Source organism: Antechinus flavipes, chromosome 5, assembly GCF_016432865.1.
Source record: "Antechinus flavipes isolate AdamAnt ecotype Samford, QLD, Australia chromosome 5, AdamAnt_v2, whole genome shotgun sequence".
In the NCBI taxonomy this organism is placed as follows: domain Eukaryota; kingdom Metazoa; phylum Chordata; class Mammalia; order Dasyuromorphia; family Dasyuridae; genus Antechinus; species Antechinus flavipes.
The window spans coordinates 204,456,769-204,476,946 of NC_067402.1; the positions used below are offsets into that span (position 1 = coordinate 204,456,769).

At 36.9% G+C, this 20,178-nt stretch overlaps 1 protein-coding gene across 1 annotated transcript; it reads left to right on the forward strand.

The window, feature by feature from the left end:
• Positions 1-546: 546 nt before the first annotated feature.
• Positions 547-19,259, forward strand: LOC127538677 (uncharacterized). Its single transcript, XM_051962438.1, has 5 exons — positions 547-554; positions 872-1,061; positions 1,117-1,251; positions 1,297-1,508; positions 18,319-19,259. The coding sequence occupies exons 1-5, from the start codon at positions 547-549 to the stop codon at positions 18,737-18,739; spliced, it is 966 nt and encodes a 321-aa protein (XP_051818398.1). The 3' UTR covers positions 18,740-19,259.
• Positions 19,260-20,178: the final 919 nt, after the last annotated feature.

Below are 20,178 nucleotides of genomic sequence, written 5' to 3' on the forward strand. Positions count from 1 at the left end.
ATCCTGATTGTAGCATAGAGCTTTTCAATGAGGTTTAAATTAGATGAATTCCCAGTCCGTTACAACATGTTTATCTTCCTCTCTTAAATAAATTTCTTAATCTTTTCTGATTGTGTAGCATGGTACAAGTCTGTTACAATATTCCCTCTCCATCTAGGAATTTCTGTATTTTTGTAACAATTCTGCTTTTCCTTATATCCATTTTTTTTTTTTCTTGAGCTCATAATTCTTGCAATGGGAACAAGACTTCCAGGCCCATCGGAACAGCCCAAACTGTTTCTGCCGTTCTGTTTTTACAATCTGATGAAGATTCTCTGATATTATTACATGATTGGCCTGGATTTCTATTGACATATTCTTGAAAGTTAGTTTCAACAGGAAAAATTACCTTTTTCTGATTTTCAGTACTCCCATCTTTGCACGGTTTTGTCTAAGACAAGTGGTGTTTTTTTTTTTTGTTTGTTTGTTTGTTTTTAATCTATGGTTAGCAGCTTAAAAAAAAATAAAGTGATTTTCATGATTTTCTTCCCACTTCAGGAGGCGTACATGGCATTGTAATAGAACTAATTAAGATCTTCTGAGGTCTGTTTAAGAGTCTGTTTTCTGAGGATTTATTAGTCTGTTCTTAGCAATAATTTGTCAGTTTTCAGAGTATGTTTGCACCCCTAAAACAGTACCTAGAACCTGAGGTAGTCGTCCCAACTTGCCACCACGAGAAGGGGTGCTACATTTATATAATAACGGAATGATTCTGCCTAAGCTTTCAGATACACAGACACGAAAAAAAAGGATATAATTTTTTAGCAACTCTGCACAGACTTTAAAACTGGGTAGCTCTCAAGTTTTCACCCCTTCCGCTGTAATGGGGCAGCTTCAACAGTAGAGAGAATAAGATCCAGGAGGCTTCGCTAGCCCGGAACCAAGCTCCAGGCATCCGGCACCTTCTCCCGCCCAGAGAAATGGCTGGGGAATGCAGGGGCCAAATCATCGGTCAAAGGCCAAACCCCCATCAGCTCCGTGACGAGCCTCGGCGAGGCAAGATCCTCCTCTCAAGCCTCAAGGCGCAGTTAATGCACAGGGTCGTCAGGGAGCCCTCTCCTCCCCCTTCCTGCCCAGGGCTCGTCCCTCTCTGGGGAGCCGCTGATTCCCCGCGACGACTCCGATAGCCTCTGGCAGGGAGGCTACACGCGGCTAACTCCTTCCGCCACCAAACGGGAGGAGGCGGGGCGAGGAGAGAGGAAGGAGGAGCTTGTGAGTGCGACTGCGCACTGGGATGCGGTTGTCAGTCAACTTTAGCGGCCACAGCGGCCTCTATGGGCGGTCTGCGGCCGGCGGAAGAACGTCGCGCGGCGTTACCTGTGGGCGTTGTACCTTTACGCCTTCATCCTATTCGCTGCGTCTCTCTGGAGGAAGAAGAGCGGGGCGGTGGCGGGAAGCAGAAGGCCGCAGCTGCTTCCTGCCTCGGTGCGAAGCGTAGTCCCCCAGGAGCATCCCGACTGGCCCCCCAGGTAGGACGACCTAGGAGTCCCCGCTCTCTGGAAAACTGGAGGAAGGCTCCCGCCTCGGGCTGGGGGTCTTCCGTCGGCGCCCTCTCCTTCACTTCTCCAGCTCCTCGCTGCTTTGCCCAAGTGCGGAACCTCAGTCTGAATTGTGCATGGTGGGATGATTCTAAAAAGCAAAACTGGGTGGGAAAACGCCAATCGTATTATAAAGTTGGGGCGTGAGAGGAGGAGCAATTTCGGAGGAAGCAGGTGTGGGTGGAATTCTGCTCCTGTTGGCGCCTTACTCTCTTCCGGGTTGAAGAGGAAACTGCGAATACACGTGGAAGAGTACAGTAGTGTTGGGAACTTGGAGAAAGGTGAGAAAGCTGGGGGCAGGACGGGGGAGGCGCTTTTAGAGGGCTGTGTGAGCTGGGATTTGCGAGCCTGGGGAAACTACTGGAGGGGCAGGTGAAGTGGTGGATTAGGATAGAAAGAATGAGAAAGAAGAGAGTGAGTAAAAATAAGATGGAAATTCACAAAGAGTAATTATAACTTTGGGAATAAGATGTTTATGGCAGCTCTCTCTGGTAGCAAAGAACTGGGAATTGCAGGGAATGCCATCAATTGCTGGATAGCTGAATAAAGTTGCGGCATGTGGTTGTGATGCTGTAAGAAATGACTCAATGACCTTAGAAAGGCACAGAAAGACTTGCACTAAATAATTTGCGAAAGAGCAGAGCCGAGAATACATTGTATATAGTACAACAATGTTTTAAGAGTGACTAAGTAACCGTTATTTTTACAATTACAAATACCCAAGTTAAAAATAAGTGACATGAAGAAAAATGTTACTAGCGCCCAGAGAAAGAACTGATAAATAAAAGTTTATGAATATGTGTACGTGTGTGTGTCTCCAAATGGCAGGGTGGGAAGAAAACAGAAAAAGGAATGGGGAAGAAATTTACATAGTAACTTTTGTATATTTGGAGGGAATAGTAATTGTATATGGTAGATTTGTCATTTCATTTACAATCATCTTTGTTATTATACTGTTATGAAAAGGTTTGTTTTGTTCCCTGAATTGAAAATAAAATAAATTTTAAAAAAACCTTGGGGACCCTCAAATTTTCAAGAGAATAAAGGAATCCTAAAATCAAAATGTTTGAGAATCTGCTGGCCTAGTTGATCTAAGGAAGTTTTTTGACCTGAGATATTATTGATTGATAACAGCTCAATATATTATTCATCCCTTGTAGTCTTTGTATTATAGCAATAAATTTAATGGATGATTGGGAAACTACAAAGAAATAAGAGGGAGGAGACTTTTAGAGAGGAGAAGGTAGAGAGGCCCTGGACCCTGCATAGGGAAAGAAGATGGTCATGGAGATGACAGAAAAAATACCAGTGGAATTTAAATTGAGTTTGTGATCCCAAGCTACATCTTGTGTAAAAAGAACATTACTTAGAGAATTACTACATTTTTTGAAAAATCTTTAACCTCTGAAAAATCTTTCTGTAGAATCTCCAAGTGAATCTTTTTCTGGGCTTTCCTATCTCTGTTTCTTGGATCTCATGAACAAGCAGGTCTCACATATGTTTAACTCATTCTGAGTCAAATTGCCAGTCTCTTCCTTTTCATTGGCTTCTTTGCTTTGTGCCTAGAAAGGTCCATTGCTTCGTATTTGTTGTTCTTCTACCTGTATCATTGTATTGAAACTACCCTGGCCTTTCTTCCAGACTTGTCCCAACATCACACTCATCTGCTTTGATACACACATGTTAATCTCTTGCTGATCTGGTCACAAACTTTGTTCCTCTTACTGAGGCCTAGGGACCATGAAATTCAGTCCCTAGCTTACCATTCTGCTGTTTTGACCTGTAATAAAGAAGATCCTATCTCACTTTTCAAAATCATTTACTAATTGTTCATTTCCCCTATCTCTTACTTCCAAAGATCTGATTTTTGATTGGTATTACACATTCCTTCATTTTACTTTGTAATTTGTTTCCAATGGTAGGCATCCACATATCACAAGAAACACTGATCCAGAAATCCCAGCCCCTTTGCCACAAATGAGCAATCAAAAATAAGAAAATTGAGGCTAGAAACCAGTCAAGTCCAAGAGTTGGAGGTCAGCAAATGATCTGAGAGCAGTAGGCATAAGTCTAAGCAAGTAGAATCCTGCAGATTGGGCCTTTGGATATTTCTTCAGCAATAGTAAAAAGGAGATAACAAAACAAAATGCATCACTGAAATTTACTGAGAAGGAGCCAAGAATTCCCCAAAAGTGACCACTCTGCTTTTTCTTTTCACTACTTTTCATGGTAGGTAGGTAGGTGATTCCACATGGAGCTAAAACCTAATTAAATAAGGCATGCATGTCCAAGAATCATCTCTAATTGAAGGATATCACAAACACCTAAACACTGTTCTCATGAGATTGGAAATATTTTGGAGCCTAAATATGCTGTAAGCCATAGGATGAACTAACTAAAAGGCAGAATTTTGACTAGGATGGAGCAACTGGGGCTTTGTTGTAGGATGACAAAATTTAGAAAGCACTTATATTATTTGTACTGCTTCATTGGGTGGAACCAACTAAGATCACAGTCCAGGTAGCAAGAAGAATTAGTTAATATAAGGATTACGATTACTTATGTCATAATCATAATCTATATAAAAGGACTACTACTTCCTCCCTACTGAAATGCACACTAGGCTGTTCCTCCCCTATGCCATCTAGTGGTAGCTTTTCTAGCAATAACCTTATCTCTTCTGATATCTTCCCTGCTCTCTGTGGCTTTTGGCTCAAAGTCTCTCCCGTATACAGATGCATTAACCCAGAAGCATTTTGTGGATTGTACTTCAGGCCAAAGCTTTTTAAACTGTGGGGTCATGAATCTAAATGTGGGGATCACCAAATACCAAAATACTGATCAACTTTAGAAAACGTTGAAGATGTTGCACTATCAAATATTCTACTAATATTTGTTTTATTAAAAATAAATAAAGCACATCCATCTCATTACTATGCAAATTTGCTTTCATCTTTAATACATGATAAAATATGCATAGCAAATAATTGTTTTAAAATAAGTTTATGATTTATCAGTAAATGTTTGGTTTGCAAATCTGTTTTATATACCTACATACTTGGAGTTGTGAAAATTTCTTGGGAGAAAAAGAGGTTGCAAGTGGAAAAATTTTAAGAAGCCCTGCCCTCTGCAGTAAGTCTATTTAAGGATAAGGTTTTCAGTGAGTTCATGGTTCCTAAAATTGTGCCTAACACTTTCCAGATATTCCTGAATTTTAAAAAATGTGACTTATTTCAAAAATTAATATTAAAAACAAAAAGGCTCTGTGTTTGTGTGTGTGTGTGTGTGTGTGTGTGTGTGTGTGTTAAATTAGAATATTTTCTAAATTTAGAAAATTTTCTACCTTTACTTACCATAGAGGCATCATGGGGCAGTGGATGGAATTAAACAAAGGGTTTTTTCCTGTAGGCATGAAACATAGCTCTTCATTTAAAAATGAGTTAAGAATCAATAAGCATTTATTGTATGCTTACTACATGTGAGATAATAGCAATTTAAAGTTATGTGGCAAAGTTTCAAAAATTAAGATGCAATGATTTCCTGATCCTGCAAAAAATTGCCATCCTTAAAACCCAAGATTATACAGCTCCCTCTTATGGATTTCACTCTTTAACAAAACCCAAGAAGAATGTTCCTGCAACTGACTGAGCATATAAGCAAGTTCTGTTTATAAAAAGTAAGCATTGACAAAGGATTCTGTGGTATTGGAATCCCTGAAGGGCCCATCAGGAATGGTTTAGGTGCCAATGGTACAGACAGATTTTACCCTATACAACTCCCAGAGGTCCAAAGGTAGTGAGTTGGAACAGCATCTACTATTCACAAGACTCCCAAATCAGTCACTTCCTAGGAACTCTTTCAGAAGATTTGGAATCAACATTGGGTTCCACAGAGTCTAATGTGCTGATAAAGCACATCCAATGCATCCAATGCATTGTAGACCTTGTCATTGAATATCATTAAGTTAAAAAAAATGCATCGTTCTGTATCTCTGCTTGTCATCCTTAATTCTCACCAAAAGAACAGCTCACTTCCTTTTCAAGTCATGTATGTCCTCCCTGTAATATTATTTATAGTCAATTTTTCCCAAGTAAGTAATTGTAAACATACTTGAACATGTTCAAGCCCACAATGTCTCTTTCCATTGTCTTTTGTGCTTTTAATTCTTCTAAGACTATAGTGGATTCTTTAGTGGATAGACCACTGAAAGGAACTGAGTTTGAAACCTGCCTCAACTACTTCAGGGGTCTTCAAACTTTTTAAATAGGGGGCTGGTTCATTGTCCCTCAGACTGTTGGAGGGCCGGACTATAGTAAAAACAAAAACTTTGTTTTGTGGGTCTTTAAATAAAGAAACTTCATAGCCCTGGGTGAGGGGCAGCTCATCTGGCCTGCGGGCCATAGTTTGAGGACCCCTAATTAATAGACAATCCTGAGCAAGTAATTTTATTTTTTGTACTTTCAGTTTCATCATCTGTAAAATGGGGTTAATAAACTTCAGAAGATTGTGTGAATCAAAGAAGCAAATACATGGAAAAGCTTTGAAAAGTGCAAAAGGCTACATAAATATTTGTTAATATTAACATCTAGCATTTAGACAGCACTTTAACATTTATAAAGCATTTTGTACGTGTTATCTCTTTTGATATTTACAACAATCTCTGACATAATTGCTATTATTATGCTTACTTTACACATGGGGAAACTGAGGCTAGGTATTACTTAGGGTCACACAGCTAGAAGGTGTCTGAAACAGGATTTTAAGTCGAGTCTTCCTGACTTCAAGTACAGACAATTTTCAGATGAAGAAATTCAAGCCATTTCTATTTATATGAAAAAGTGCTCTGAATCACTATTGGTTGGATAAATGCAACTCAAGATTACTCTGAGGTACTACTTCACACCTCTCAGATTGGCTAAAATGACAGGAAAAGATAATAATAAATGTTAGAGAGATTGTGGCAAAAGTTGGAAAGTAATGCATTGTTGGTGGACTTGTGAACTGATCCAACCATTCTGGAAAGCAATTTGAAACTATACCTAACTTGTATGCATACCTGTTGATTTAGCAGTGTCTGTATTGGGTCTGTATCCTAAGGAGATTATTAAAGAGAAAAAGACCCACATGTGCAGAAATTGTATGTAGCAATCCTTTCTGTACTTGGAAGGAACTGGAAACTGAGTGGATAATTATCAATTGGGGAATGGCTGAATAAGTTATGATACATGAAGATAATGGAATATTATTGTTTTACAAGAAATGATCAGTAGGCTGATTTCAGAAAAGCCTGGAGAGACTAAATGATGAGTAGAATCAAGAGAACATTGTACATATTAACAAGACTATGTGATGATCAAGTGTGGTGGACTTGACTCTTCAACAATAAGATGATTCAAGGCAATTCCAATAGACTTGGGATGGAAAGTGCCATCTGCATTCAGAGAGAGAATTATAGAGACTGAATGTGAATCAAACTATATGTTGTTGTTGCTTGTTTTTTTTCCCATTTTTTCTTTTTGATCTAATTTTTCTTTTTTTAAATTTTTATTTATTTTTTATTATTATAACTTTTTATTGAGAGAACATATTCATGGGTAACTATTTGCAACATCATCCCTTGCATTCACTTCTGTTCCGACTTTTCCCTCCCCTCTCTCCATCCCCTCCCCTAGATGGCAGGCAGTCTTATACATGTTAAATATGTTATAGTATATGTTATATACAATATATGTGTGCAGAACCGTACAGTTTTCTTTTTGCACAAGAAGAATTGGATTCAAAAGGTAAAAATAACTTGGGATGAAAAATGAAAATGCAAGTAGTCCACATTCATTTCCCAGTATTCCTTCTCTGGGTGTAGCTGATTCTGTCCATCATTTGATCTGATTTTTCTTGTGGAGCATGACGAAAATGAAAATATGTTTAGAAGAACTGTATATGTTTAACCTTTATTGAATTGCTTACTGTTTGTGGAGGCAGGGGAGGGAGAAAAATTTGAAACACAAGATTTTGCAAAAGTGAATGTTGAACTCATCTTATTGAGTTCAAATCTGGCCTCAGACATTTACTTTCTGTGTGACCCTGGGCAAGTCACTTAACCTTATATGCTTCAGTTTCCTCATCTGTAAAATGAACTGGAGAAGGAAATGACAAAGCACTTCCAGGATCTTTGCCAAGAAAACTCCACATGGGGTTACAAAGAGCCAGACACAACTGAAATCAACGCAACAATTTTTTTTTCTTAGTTCGATGAAATAATCATGTGGTTGTTTCATTGGTATGGGATTCGAAAAGTAAATTAATTTAGATACTATTTTGATTTTAATTATGTTGGCTTAGTCTACTCATGAGCAATTGAGATTTCTCCAGTTATTTGAATTTTATTTTTTTACATATAGTCTTTAGTTATATTTGTAGTCCCTCTGTGTCTTAGCAAGTAAATTCCAGATTATTTTATATGTCCTATAGTTATTTTAAATGCACTATAATTTTCTGTCTCTTCCTGTTAGATTTTGTTGGTATTATATAGAAAATGCTAATGATTTTAAGTGGATTTATTTTGTACACTGCAACTTTGCTGAAGTTATTTTTTCAATTATTTTTTAATTGAGGCTCTAAAGTTATATAAGTAAACATCTACAAATAGTGAAAATTTGAGCATTCTATCAAACAGTAGTGGTGATCATGGAAATCCTTATTTTATCCCTGATTTTCTTGGAAAGATACCTAATATATCTGCATTTCATATAATGTTGGCTCTTGGTTTCAGATAAGTACTGTTTTCCAAATCAAAGATGAGTCTATTTAGTCCTGTATTTTTAACAGGAATGAATGTTATATCTTGTCAAGAACTTCCCACATTTAATATCATTTTTATTTAATATTACCTATTATTGTGATGATTTTTCTAATTAAACCAGTCCTGAATTATTGTTATAAATCCAACCTGATTTATTTTATATCTTTGTAATGTGTTACTTTAGTCTTCCTGCTAATGTCATATTTAAAATATTTGCATTTTTGCTCACTGGGGATACTGGTCAGTAATTTTGTTTGGACTTTTCTTTGTTTAAGTCTCAAAATCATATTTAATCATAAAATGTATTTGGTAGGACCCCCTTTTTTTTTATGAAACAATTTATTTAAAGTTGCAATCAGTTTTTCTTTGAATTTTAGAAGAATTCTGTGCCCTCCCAAGTAGTTACACAGTTTTATTGGCATATAATTGGGCAAACTGGTCCTTAATATTACCTTTATTTTCTCTTTGATACTCATTTGATTTTCCTTTTTAAAAACCAAATTTTCTATTGTTTTTTTAAACCAGCCACTAATTATATTTACTAATTTAATGACTTTTTAAACTTTTGTTTTTGTTCGTTTCTTCTTAGATTTTTAGAATTTATTTTGTTGTTTAAATGAGGTTTTAAAATTTGTTGGTTTTCCAATTTTCTAGTTACATGCCCAATTCATTTACATATTCTTTCTCTCTTTTTTATTGAAGGTGTTTAGAAGCATAAATTTTCCTCAAAAAATTACTTTGGATATAGTCTAAGATTTTGGATATGTTGTCTCATTTTTGTTATTATCTTTAATAAAATTATCTATTATTTCAATTGTTCTTTGACATGATTATTTTTTAGGATTAAAATATTTAATTTTCAATTGATTTTTAATCATTTCTTCAGTGGACTTTACAAATAAGATATTCATTTATTGCAAATAGTAAAAGCTTCATTTAAATAGTTCTGCTTTTATGAAGTTGTGAGATTTTTATGCTCTGATCCATAACCAGTTTTGTAAAGATGCCGTACATAACAGAGAAATATGTATGTGTATTTCTATTCTCATTCAATTATCACTAAACATCTATAATTCATAACTTTTATAAAATTCTATTAAAGGCCCTACATTAATTTTAAATGTGCTTTTAGATTGTCTTAAGTTTGAAAGAACAAATGAGGTCCCTTTTCTTCCCCCTTATCAAAATTTCATTGTCTGTTTTCCCTTTAATTCATTTAACTTTTCTTTTAGCCACTCTGCTATTCATTCCTCATAAGTTAAGTATTGATATCTTTCAGCATAACACTTTCCCTTTTTATTTAATTGTTCCTTTTTTATTTCACTTCAAAACACAGCTCATAAGTCATCATTGTGTTAGATAGTGACCCTTACCCAAATTAAAATCAGATTCTCAAGGTAAAAAAACAAAAAAGGATTTATGATAATCTCGAGAGAAAGGGCAATTCCCAATAGACAAGGTATCAGTTGAGGAGTGCAAAGCACAAACTGCAAACACAAGATTATATAGACCCTGAATGATTTCCCCATTCGATCGTTTGAGGGAATCCAGGCTTACATTCTAAACACGGAAATCTATCCCAGAAACAAAAGAATACTAGTAAATTACAAACTCTTAATTCAAATTTCTCTAGAGAACTGCTAAACAAGCAGATATTCTTGGATGAGAGAATTCTGTTACCTGAATTCCCAAAGCCATCATCTTCTTTAAAAGAAGTACTTAAATGCTAATTAAGAGGGGGGGAGGGGGGAGGGGACAGGAAGGAAAATGTTCATCCAAGATAATTGAACACCTGCAGCTTTTTAGCTATAGTTCAACTTGTTATTTCAAAGTCTCAAGTCACAATTAGGGCATAGCTCAAGGTCCCATTCCCATGAGAGCACTTCATTCAGGTTATCCCATACAATCCCTTCTCTTTATTAACCTTTGAAGACCTCTCATACCATTCTTAATACATTTCCTCAACCATCTTGTTCTCAGTCTCCTATCCTTCTGCACCTCTTTTTGAGGGGTCCACACTCCTCCTTTTAATACTCCAAGTCCAACTGGACTTCTTCCAGATTGTTCAATCTTTCCTTTGTGGAAATACCAGTCATGTCCCTGTGGTTAAATTTTCCCTATAAAACCTACTTGTGGGCCATCCCATGCCTATCTTCCTCAGGGTCAGCCCACCATAGTATTCTGCCTTGTGACAGCTTTTCCCTTCCCACATAATCACATGGCATCTCCCCTAACTCCACTATGCTTCCCAATCCTACTTCTCCTTACAGCTAAATTTTAGGGTGCTCAGTCCCCTTCAGGATTTAGCCTGTCAGTTAAGGGCATTTCCCCACCTCATGAGTCGTTCCCTTTCTACTGGGAAATTGTGAGTTTCGCTGATGAACTTATCTTTCATATGCTCTCCCAATTCTATTTCATATTTACCAATCCCAGCGCATTATATCCCTTCATTTTGTCTGTAACCTATTCTCCTAAATAAATCTACATTCTGCCAAAGATAATGGCCATTGTGAATTTTTCACATGATCAAACCCTAACTTTTGGTGCCTGACAAACCCCACACTATAAATCATCAGTGAGGACCAAGTCTGGAATGGGACATGGGCCAATTTTCTGATTTCTTTGGCAATTTTTTAATTACCTGTCCATTATCATCTATTTTCATACAGCAAAAATTTAATTTCCCACAACCTCTATCTTCTTCAGCCAACAAGTAATCTAATATCAATCTATCCTAGAGTACTGCTTCTCTAGTCTGAGTGGCCTGGTCTACTAACAAATCCAGTGCCCTTGTCATCTGGTTGTAATTATTTCAACCATGACCTGAGGTTTAATAAGCCTATTCAGCAATCCAATTGGGATTCTTGGGATTCTGTACCCCAGCTCCCCTCTGGGGCCATCTATCACCCCAAACATTTGTGTCCCTAGTAATTGGAGTAGATAACCTTTCATAAATGAAAATGTCTTTATTTCAAAGTTTGATCCTTCTTGTGCAGCAAAATAACTGTATGGACATGTATACATATATTGTATTTAACAAATACTTTAACATTTAACATGTATTGGTCTACCTGCCATCTGGGAGAGGGGTGGGGGGAAGGAGGGGAAAAATGGGAACAAAAGGTTTTGCAACTGTCAATGCTGAAAAATTACCCATGCATATAACTTGTAAATACAAAGCTATAATAAAAAAATAAATAAATAAAAATGTTTATCAGGAAAGTCAGCAACAATAAAAATGCTAAAAGAAAGATATATGCATCTAGCAACAGATAGATGACTTGGCCAAATATTCACTTACCTATTTAAGACATAATGACCACATATTTTCAGATAGGAAACTGCAAGATCTTACATATTTGAATTGTACTCATAAGTTCTACTGAAAACTTGCCCTGATTATAGAAATTTGCTATAAGAAGAAAAAGCACACACGTGATTATAATAGCATCAAAACTGATCCTTCAGGCGTCATCCTAAGAGCACATACATGACAGGATAAAACATCCTGAGCTAATTGTATGCAATAACAATTCCATCTCATAGCCAGATTCAAAAATAATCAAGTGGGTTCTTATTCAAAGGAAGACCCCTAGGAAACTGAGTCAGATCCCACCCTAAGTGGAGGGTAAGGTTGTCCTCCCAACTTTTGCCCAAATATTAATCTCCATCTGTAACAATTCAGGATAGACCCACCTGTCTTTCAAATCCACCTATTTCCATCAAGGACAAGACCAGACTTTTAGCCATCCAGGTTCCAAATCTGAAAATTGTCCTTAGCTCTTTCTTCTTCCTATCCCTCATATCCAATCAGTTGGCAAGTCTTATTAATTCTACCTTTCCAGTGTTCATTTCAGTAGTTTGTGGTATTTTTCTTTCAGATGATGGATTACTGGTTTGATGATCCATCATACCTGAATTCAAAACTCCAAATAATCACAAGCATCACATATTCTAAATAAGTATAGACTGTAATCTTATATTGATAACAGTAAGAGACTCATCCTAGAAAGTTCACAGCTTCCAGCCCTGAAGTCAAGAAAACCTGAATTCAAATCTGGCCTCAGACACTTAACATTTCCTAGCTGTGTGACCCTGGGCAAATCACTTAAGCCCCAGTTGTGTGTGTGTGTGTGTGTGTGTGTGTGTTGTGTGTGTGTGTGTGTGTAGGGAGTGGGGGTGTGGGGGGTGCTAGCTAAACTTTTAGATAAACTTGTCTCAGTTGGCTTGTCTCCTGAGCAGAATTAATCCTCTATCTTTGCTAGTCCACTTTTGTTTTCTTTCTCCTTGTGTCTGTCTTTGGGAATTTACCCACTCTGAGCAGGAGTTCCCGAACTGAGTCCAAGGACCACCAAAGAACTCTCCAGAGGGCAACTGCCCAAGGAATTGGTATGGAAAGATCTTACAAAAAGGAAATATTCTGGACAAGTCCCCCAAATTGTGTAGGAGAAGGATCCTTACCCAAATTAAAATCAGAGACTCTCAAGGTAAAACACAAAAAAGGATTTATTATGATCTTAAGAGAAAGGGCAACTCCCAACAGACAAAGTGTCAGTAAAGGAATGCAAAGCACAAGCTGCAAAACACAAGATTATATAGAATGAATAAAGCCCTGCCCCAACTCCCACCCCCCACCTCTCCACCCTGGTCTTTTCTCCTATTGTCTGGAAGAGTCCAAGGTTAATTCTAAACACAGAAATCTATCCCAGAAACAAAAGAATACTGGTAAATTACAAATTCAATTCAGATTTCCCTAGAGAACTGCTATACAGCAAATATTCTTGAATGAGAGAATTCTGTTACCTGAATTCCCAAAACCATTATCTCCTTTAAAAGAAGTACTTAAATGCTAATTAAGAGGTGGGGGGAGGGGAAATGTTCATCCAAGACAATTGAACACCTGCAGCTTTTTAGCTTAAGCTCTACTTGTTATTGCAAAGTCTCAAGTCACAATTAGGGCATAGTTCAAGGCCACATTCCCATGAGAGGTCTTTACTGAGTTTATCCCATTCACCAGCAATATGTCCAGTTTACTAATTAGCTATATGATGCAAAGCATCTAATGAAATAGATACACTAAGACAAACAGTAAAATATTCACCCTTCTCTCTTTCCCTTTTCCTATCCCTCTCTTTCTTTACTCTTTCTCTCCCTCCTTTCTTTTCTTCTTTCACAGTTCCTAGTGAAAATCTCAAATACGATATTGTAGAACATAGCCTAGCCAGCTATTTGGGTTCTAAAAGCACTTGATCTGTCCATTCTATTGACTTACTCATATTGATGAGGTGCAAATGATGAAGTTAGTGGTAGAGAAGAAGTGCGAGAATTGGGGTAGAGAATCCCCTCTGGTTGGTGCAGGCTCAATGCAAAGAATTTGCAAACCGAAAATCTGTATGGCAAAAGGGATTTATTGTTCACTAAGAAGGTAGCTTTCTTAATGGGCAAAACTCCTGATTAGGAATTTGTTGGTGAGAAGTCAGCTTTGCTAGGAAGACAGACTTCTTAGTGGCAAGGTCCTGTCAGAAAGGCAACAAAGGTTAACATTGAGAAGAGAATATCCCCACAGTGGGCAAAAGTCCTGGCAGGGAGCTTCCTTGGCAAGCATAATCCTGTTTAGGACTTCTGCAAAGACTCAGGGTTCAGAGTTGCCTTTTATTAGCCATTTGAGGCTTGGGCTTTCATTCAAAATTGAATGAGATTCCCTCAATTGTTGTCAATGCCCCGGGCTTAGATCTTCAGTTGAAAAGAGATTATTTATCTTGGAGTTTCCAGCCATTGAATAAAATTATCAGGCCCAGATCTCCAACTGAATGAGATCACTTAACTTGGGGAAAGCATTGTCTGGGAAAGGTATGTTTTTCCCAGGGGAGAACCTGAGACCCCCCCAAATCATCCTTCTTTTACAGATTAAAGGAGACACAGTTTCAGGGTCCCCCCCACCCCATCATTATGAAAAGAATTAAGGTCCTTGTCCCAACCTTCTACTTGATCAACTATCATTTCCTTCTCATCCTTGCTTTAAGAGGCTGCATTCCAAAATACCACAAATGACTATGTGAATCTTAACTCCTCCGGTCTCCAAAATCACGAGTCTCCCATGCAAATGAATGCAGTGCTGGGAAAAGGCAAAAACAACAGGGTGTGGGTGGAGGTGTTCCTAGACAATTTCCTTTCATCTTAAATAATTTGTTCTGAATGCCTTCCTTTCATATGCAAAGGTAGCAATCTACAAACATTCTAGCCTTTGAAGACCCTACCATAAACATATTGTATTCAGGGAAGGAGACTTTAGGTAAAAAAGAGGGTGTGGTGTTTTAAACTCTCACTTGATTTTCTCACACTCAGTAATTTATTCACCACAACTCTTTCCACAAACCTCAGCATTAAGACTGGCCTTTCCTTGTTTGGTCCCATGCCAGAAGTCTACCTGCTGTCCTATGCCAAAAGTTTACCTACTTCCTGGCACTCATACTCTGTAGTACTATAATCAATAACTGCCCATCCCAGCTGGCACAGCTGCAGTGAGATGTTTTAATGAAACCTTACAATGTTGTGATTTGTCCTCTTAACTCTAGGGTATCCCAAGACCTGATAAAAAATAAAAATCAAATATACTAGTTTCTATCCAGCTAAAATATACTAATCCTGCGACTATAACTACCATCTTTCCCCTTCCTCTCAGAAATATGTCTCAGTGTATTCATGGGTTCAAAGGACTTTGACCTGAAAGAGATCTTAGAGATCTTGTATTCCCATTCCTTTATTTTATAGGAAAGGAATTTAAGCCTGGGGGGAACTGAATTGCCACCGGCACCATCCCCTATATCCCAGGACTACAGATGAATACAACACCAAGCTGGTATGAATTTTTTAAAAATTAGTTGACAAAGGAGAAAGAAGCCAACTACAGAAAATTACTATGAGAAGAAAGAAGACCAGGGTTTATGTTCAGAGGAGAATTTTTTTCAAAAAATCTCTCCTACCTCAAAAAACAATATTAAATAGTCATCTGGCCAAAATCAAATGAGAAAGAGTAAGCAAAAAAAAAACAATACATCAGTCCAAGAAAAGCAAGATTATGAAAAGAAAGTCAACCAATTAGAAAAGAAAGAAAACAATTCCTTAAGAATTAGAATTGTGCAAAAGGAAGTTAGCAAAGTTATGAGACCAAGAAATAATAAAATATAAAGAATTTTAAAATAGAAGAGAATGTAAAACATCTCATAAGGAAAAAAACCTGATCTGTAGGACAGATCAAGAAGAGAAAACAAGAATAATTGGATTATGTGGAAGCTATAATCAAAAAAAGAATCTTAATACAATACAAGAAAAAAAATTTTTAAATTGCCCTTAAGTGTTAGAACAACAGAGGAAAGTAGAAATAGGAAAAATGCACCACTCACCACCTGAAAGAGATCCTATGAGGAAAGCCTAAAGGAATATCATAGCCAAATTCTGAAACCCCCAGGTTAAGGAGCAAATATTATGAACAAGAAAATAAAACCAATTCAAACATGGGAGAGCTACAATTAGAATCATAAGACTTAGCAATTACTATATTAAAAGACTAAGTCCTGGAACACTATATATCAAAGTGCAAAAGAAATATCATACCCAGCAAAGTTAAACATAACACTGAATTTTTAAAAAATGAATATTCAATGAATTGTCAGACTTTTAGGATTTTGTTGCAAAAAGACCTGAACTTAATAGAACATTTGGCATATAAGATCTAAGAGAAATGTAAGGTAAACATCATAGACTAATTAGAAGGGACTCAAGGACAAACTGTTTATGTTTTATATGTGGAAATGTAAACCATTATGTCTAAGATTGTCATTAATAAATTAATAGTTTGAAAGAAAGATTGGAGTAGAACTGAATATGATGTGATTCTAAAAAGCAAAACCGTGTAGGAAAATGTAAATATCTTATACAAATGAAGTGCAAGAGGAAGATCTCTCATGAAGGAATTAGTTGGAGGAGGGGGGCCAGTATTTTTGGAATCCTCTTCTTATTGGGAATGGGCTAAAGAGGGAACAATACATATATATAGGGCAAGGTGTAAGTTTTCTAAATTCAGAAAGAGGAAGATAAAGGGATAGGGATGGGGAAGAGAATAAAGGAGAGATTTTTAGATTAGGGTTGGAGAAGATAACATACATTTAGAAGAGAATAAAATTCTAAATTTATTAAAAAAATAATAAGATGAGGGAATAAGATAAGGGGATGGTGGTATAGATAAGGTGTAGGTTAATGGAAATTGAATAAAGGAATAATAATATATATTTGAAAGGCTACAAAAGTCTACTAAATTCAGACAGAAACAAGAGGGCAAAGAGAAAGAGTAGGGGGGAGAGGATAAGATAGGAATCCTTGGAGTGGAAGTAAAATAAATAATAGGAAGGTAAGATACCAGGTAGAAGTAAAAGAGAAGAATAAAGAGGGATAGGGAATTAGATATACACAGAAATAAAATAAAGATCAGGAGTAGAATTTATTATGAAAGAAAAAGCAGGGGTAGTAATAGTGATCTAAAGTAGATTTAATCAAGAGAAAAATAGAAAAACTATACTATGTCAGCCATATGAATCAATATTGTTTTAGACTATTTAAAATAACTAGGCAATATAAGATTAGAATATTTCTGTGGTATAGGAAATGATGACTTAGACTTAGATTCATGAAAGATGTTATCCAACCACTACACACCTGTCAGATTGGCTAGAATGACAGGGAAAGATAATGGGGAATGTTGGAGGGGATGTGGGAAAACAGGGACACTGATACATTGTTGGTGGAATTGTGAACACATCCAGCCATTCTGGAGAGCAATTTGGAACTAGGCTCAAAAAGTTATCAAACTGTGCATACCCTTTGATCCAGCAGTGTTTCTACTGGGCTTATACCCCAAAGAGATACTAGAGAAAGGAAAGGGACCTGTATGTGCCAAAATGTTTGTGGCAGCCCTGTTTGTAGTGGCTAGAAGCTGGAAAATGAAAGGATGTCCATCAATTGGAGAATGGTTGAGTAAATTGTGGTATATGAACGTTATGGAATATTATTGTTCTGTAAGGAATGACCAGCAGGATGAATACAGAGAGGACTGGCGAGACTTACATGAACTGATGCTGAGTGAAATGAGCAGAACCAGGAGATCATTATATACCTCAACAATGATACTGTTTGAGGATGTATTCTGATGGAAGTGGATCTCTTCAATAAAGAGAGCCTTAATTGATCAAAGATGGACAGAAGCAGCTGCACCCAGAGAAAGAACACTGGGAGATGAATATAAACTGCTTGCATTTTTGTTTTTCTTCCCGGGTTATTTATACCTTCTGAATTCAATTCTCCCTGTGCAACACGAGAACTGTTTGGTTCTGCACACATATATTGTATCTAGGATATACTGCAACCCATTCAACATGTAAAGGACTGCTTGCCATCTGGGGAAAGGGGTGGAGGGAGGGAGGGGAAAAATCGGAACAGAAGTAAATGCAAGGGATAATGCTGTAAAAAATTACCCTGGCATGCGTTCTATCAATAAAAAGTTATTATAAAATAAAGAAAAAAAAAAGAAAGATATGTTATCCACCTTCAGAAAACAGAGATAGTACAGGTCTTAGATACATATGAATCTACACATATGAATGTGTATATCTACATATGATTATAGATATCTATGTTTAGGTATGCATGTTTATATGTGTGTATGAGTATATATATCTCCCCACATTAATTGTAGTCTTCTTAGGGGAGGAGTCTAATTGGCCAGACTGTGAAACCAGGATTCTTACAAGGTTCTAACTTCGTGGAATTGATAAGACAGTGGTTATCTAGTTTAGCATGGTGTTTAATAGTTCTCTAGTTCAGTATGATTGATTTACTCTTATAACAAATAATGGTTCCCTAGTGATATAATGATTGGTTTATATTTAGAATACTGCATATGAACTGGGACAAACTCAGCCAGAGACAGACTCAGAAGGGCTCGGAGACAGATTCGGAGAAGACAGGGCTGGTGCACAAGCTCCTGGACTCAGGGAGACAGAGACCATCGTGGTGGTCCTCCTGCCTCCCCCACAGAAATCAAGGCACATTCCAGAGGGCCTCCAGAAAGCTGGCTGGGTCCCAGGCAAGGAGACAAGACTTTGATGGAGATAATAAAGAATTTGGATTTTATTACCTGGCTATTCTCATGGTGATTACTCAACTGAAACCGAGGCTGGCCCAGAGACCTCCAGAAAATCAACCAGAACATTACAGAGGAGGAAAGGGAAAAAGAAATAAAAAATGCACAATAGAAACAAAACAAAACAAAAAACCTATAAGGAAGCAAAGAAAAAATGGACAACTCTAAACACACAATGTTTAATACTACTATATAGGCTTTCTTGAAATGGTAATTTATTGCTTTATATTTTAAATCTTCTTATGTTCTTCAATGTTTTTCTTTTCTTTTCCTACTTTTTATTTAAGTTTAAAATAAATAAAAGGGGGAGCTCTTGGAGAAAAGGGAGTGTTTCATTCTTGTCATTTTAAAAAATATATTAAAATTGTTGTCACATGTAATGGAAGGGGAAGTAAAATATCATTAAAAAAACTCAGGTGAGAGGTCCTTTCCGACAATCAGTTTTAGCTCTTGATTTGTGATTCTAAGGTGGAAAATTTGGGAGGATTTAAAAAGGGAAAGAAAGAGAAGGGAAAGGAGATGGGAAAGAAGGTGGAAGAGAAAAAGGAGCAGATGGAAATGGAGAAGGATCAGAATATAAGGATAGAATGAAAACTAAAGAAGGAAGATACTAAAAAAGAAAAGGAAAAAAGAAAAGAAAATTGATAAGAAATTAGGAAAACTAGAAAATAGGGTGTGAATGAAAAAGCTCTAAAAAAATGTGAGAATGTATTAAAAAGGTGAGAAAGGCAAAAATTGCATGAGTGATAATTTTATTCTTTAAAGAGTTGAGAAAACATGAATGGCATATCTGTTCTGTTAACCAACATGGAGGGATTGATAATTATCCTTATGAATAAAATAAGGAGTAGATTCTGGTAAATTAGATGGATTCAGAGGTGGTTGAACATCCAGACTCAAGAGTATTCATTGACAGTCTGCTCACAGTTTAGAAGGTGGCATCTACTGGAATTTTCCAGAGATTTATATTGGAACTGTAGTGTTTAATCTTCTACTCTTGACTTGGAGAAGGGTCTAGATATTATGTTTATCAAATCTGCAAATGACATGATTCTCTGAGGGGTAATTATTAGATTATAGAACCCCAAAAGATTTTTATAGGTTAGAATGCTGGGCCAAATCTATGAAGTTGGAATATAGAAATCTTACATGAGTTCAACACATCAACTTCTTGGCTGTCATCTGAAAAACAACTGAGAGACCTAAGTCAATCGTGTGATATAAGCAGTCCAAAAGCCAATAAGATCTCAAGCTGCTTTCTATTTACTCTCCCAGACTACATCATTTTCCCCAAATAGGTTCTTTCCCTTAAAATCTATAGTTCTTGGGGAGGATTCTGGAAAGATGGCAGAGTAAGTCAGAAATTTTCAATCTCTATAGATTTTGCTCACAAACAGAACAAAATTGTACCTCAGAGTGAATGTAGACTACTAAAACACAAAGACTTGGGTAAGAACAGGGTCCTGGGAGAACCCAAGAAGACCTAAAGAGAAAGCTCAGGCCCAGAATTAACCAGTGTACAGTGCAAATAGCCCCAGGTTAGCTCCTCAGAAAGAGCAACAGGGGATCTCTGGGGCTAGCTGGGTTCAAAGGGACTCAGCTGAGTC

Bases quoted from the DNA above. Each gene is read 5' to 3' on its own strand.
- LOC127538677 (XM_051962438.1), top strand. The intron at 1,062-1,116 runs GCGCAGTTAATG...CTTCCTGCCCAG, and splicing joins TCCTCCTCTCAAGCCTCAAG to GGCTCGTCCCTCTCTGGGGA. The intron at 1,509-18,318 runs GTAGGACGACCT...GTTTATATTTAG, and splicing joins CATCCCGACTGGCCCCCCAG to AATACTGCATATGAACTGGG.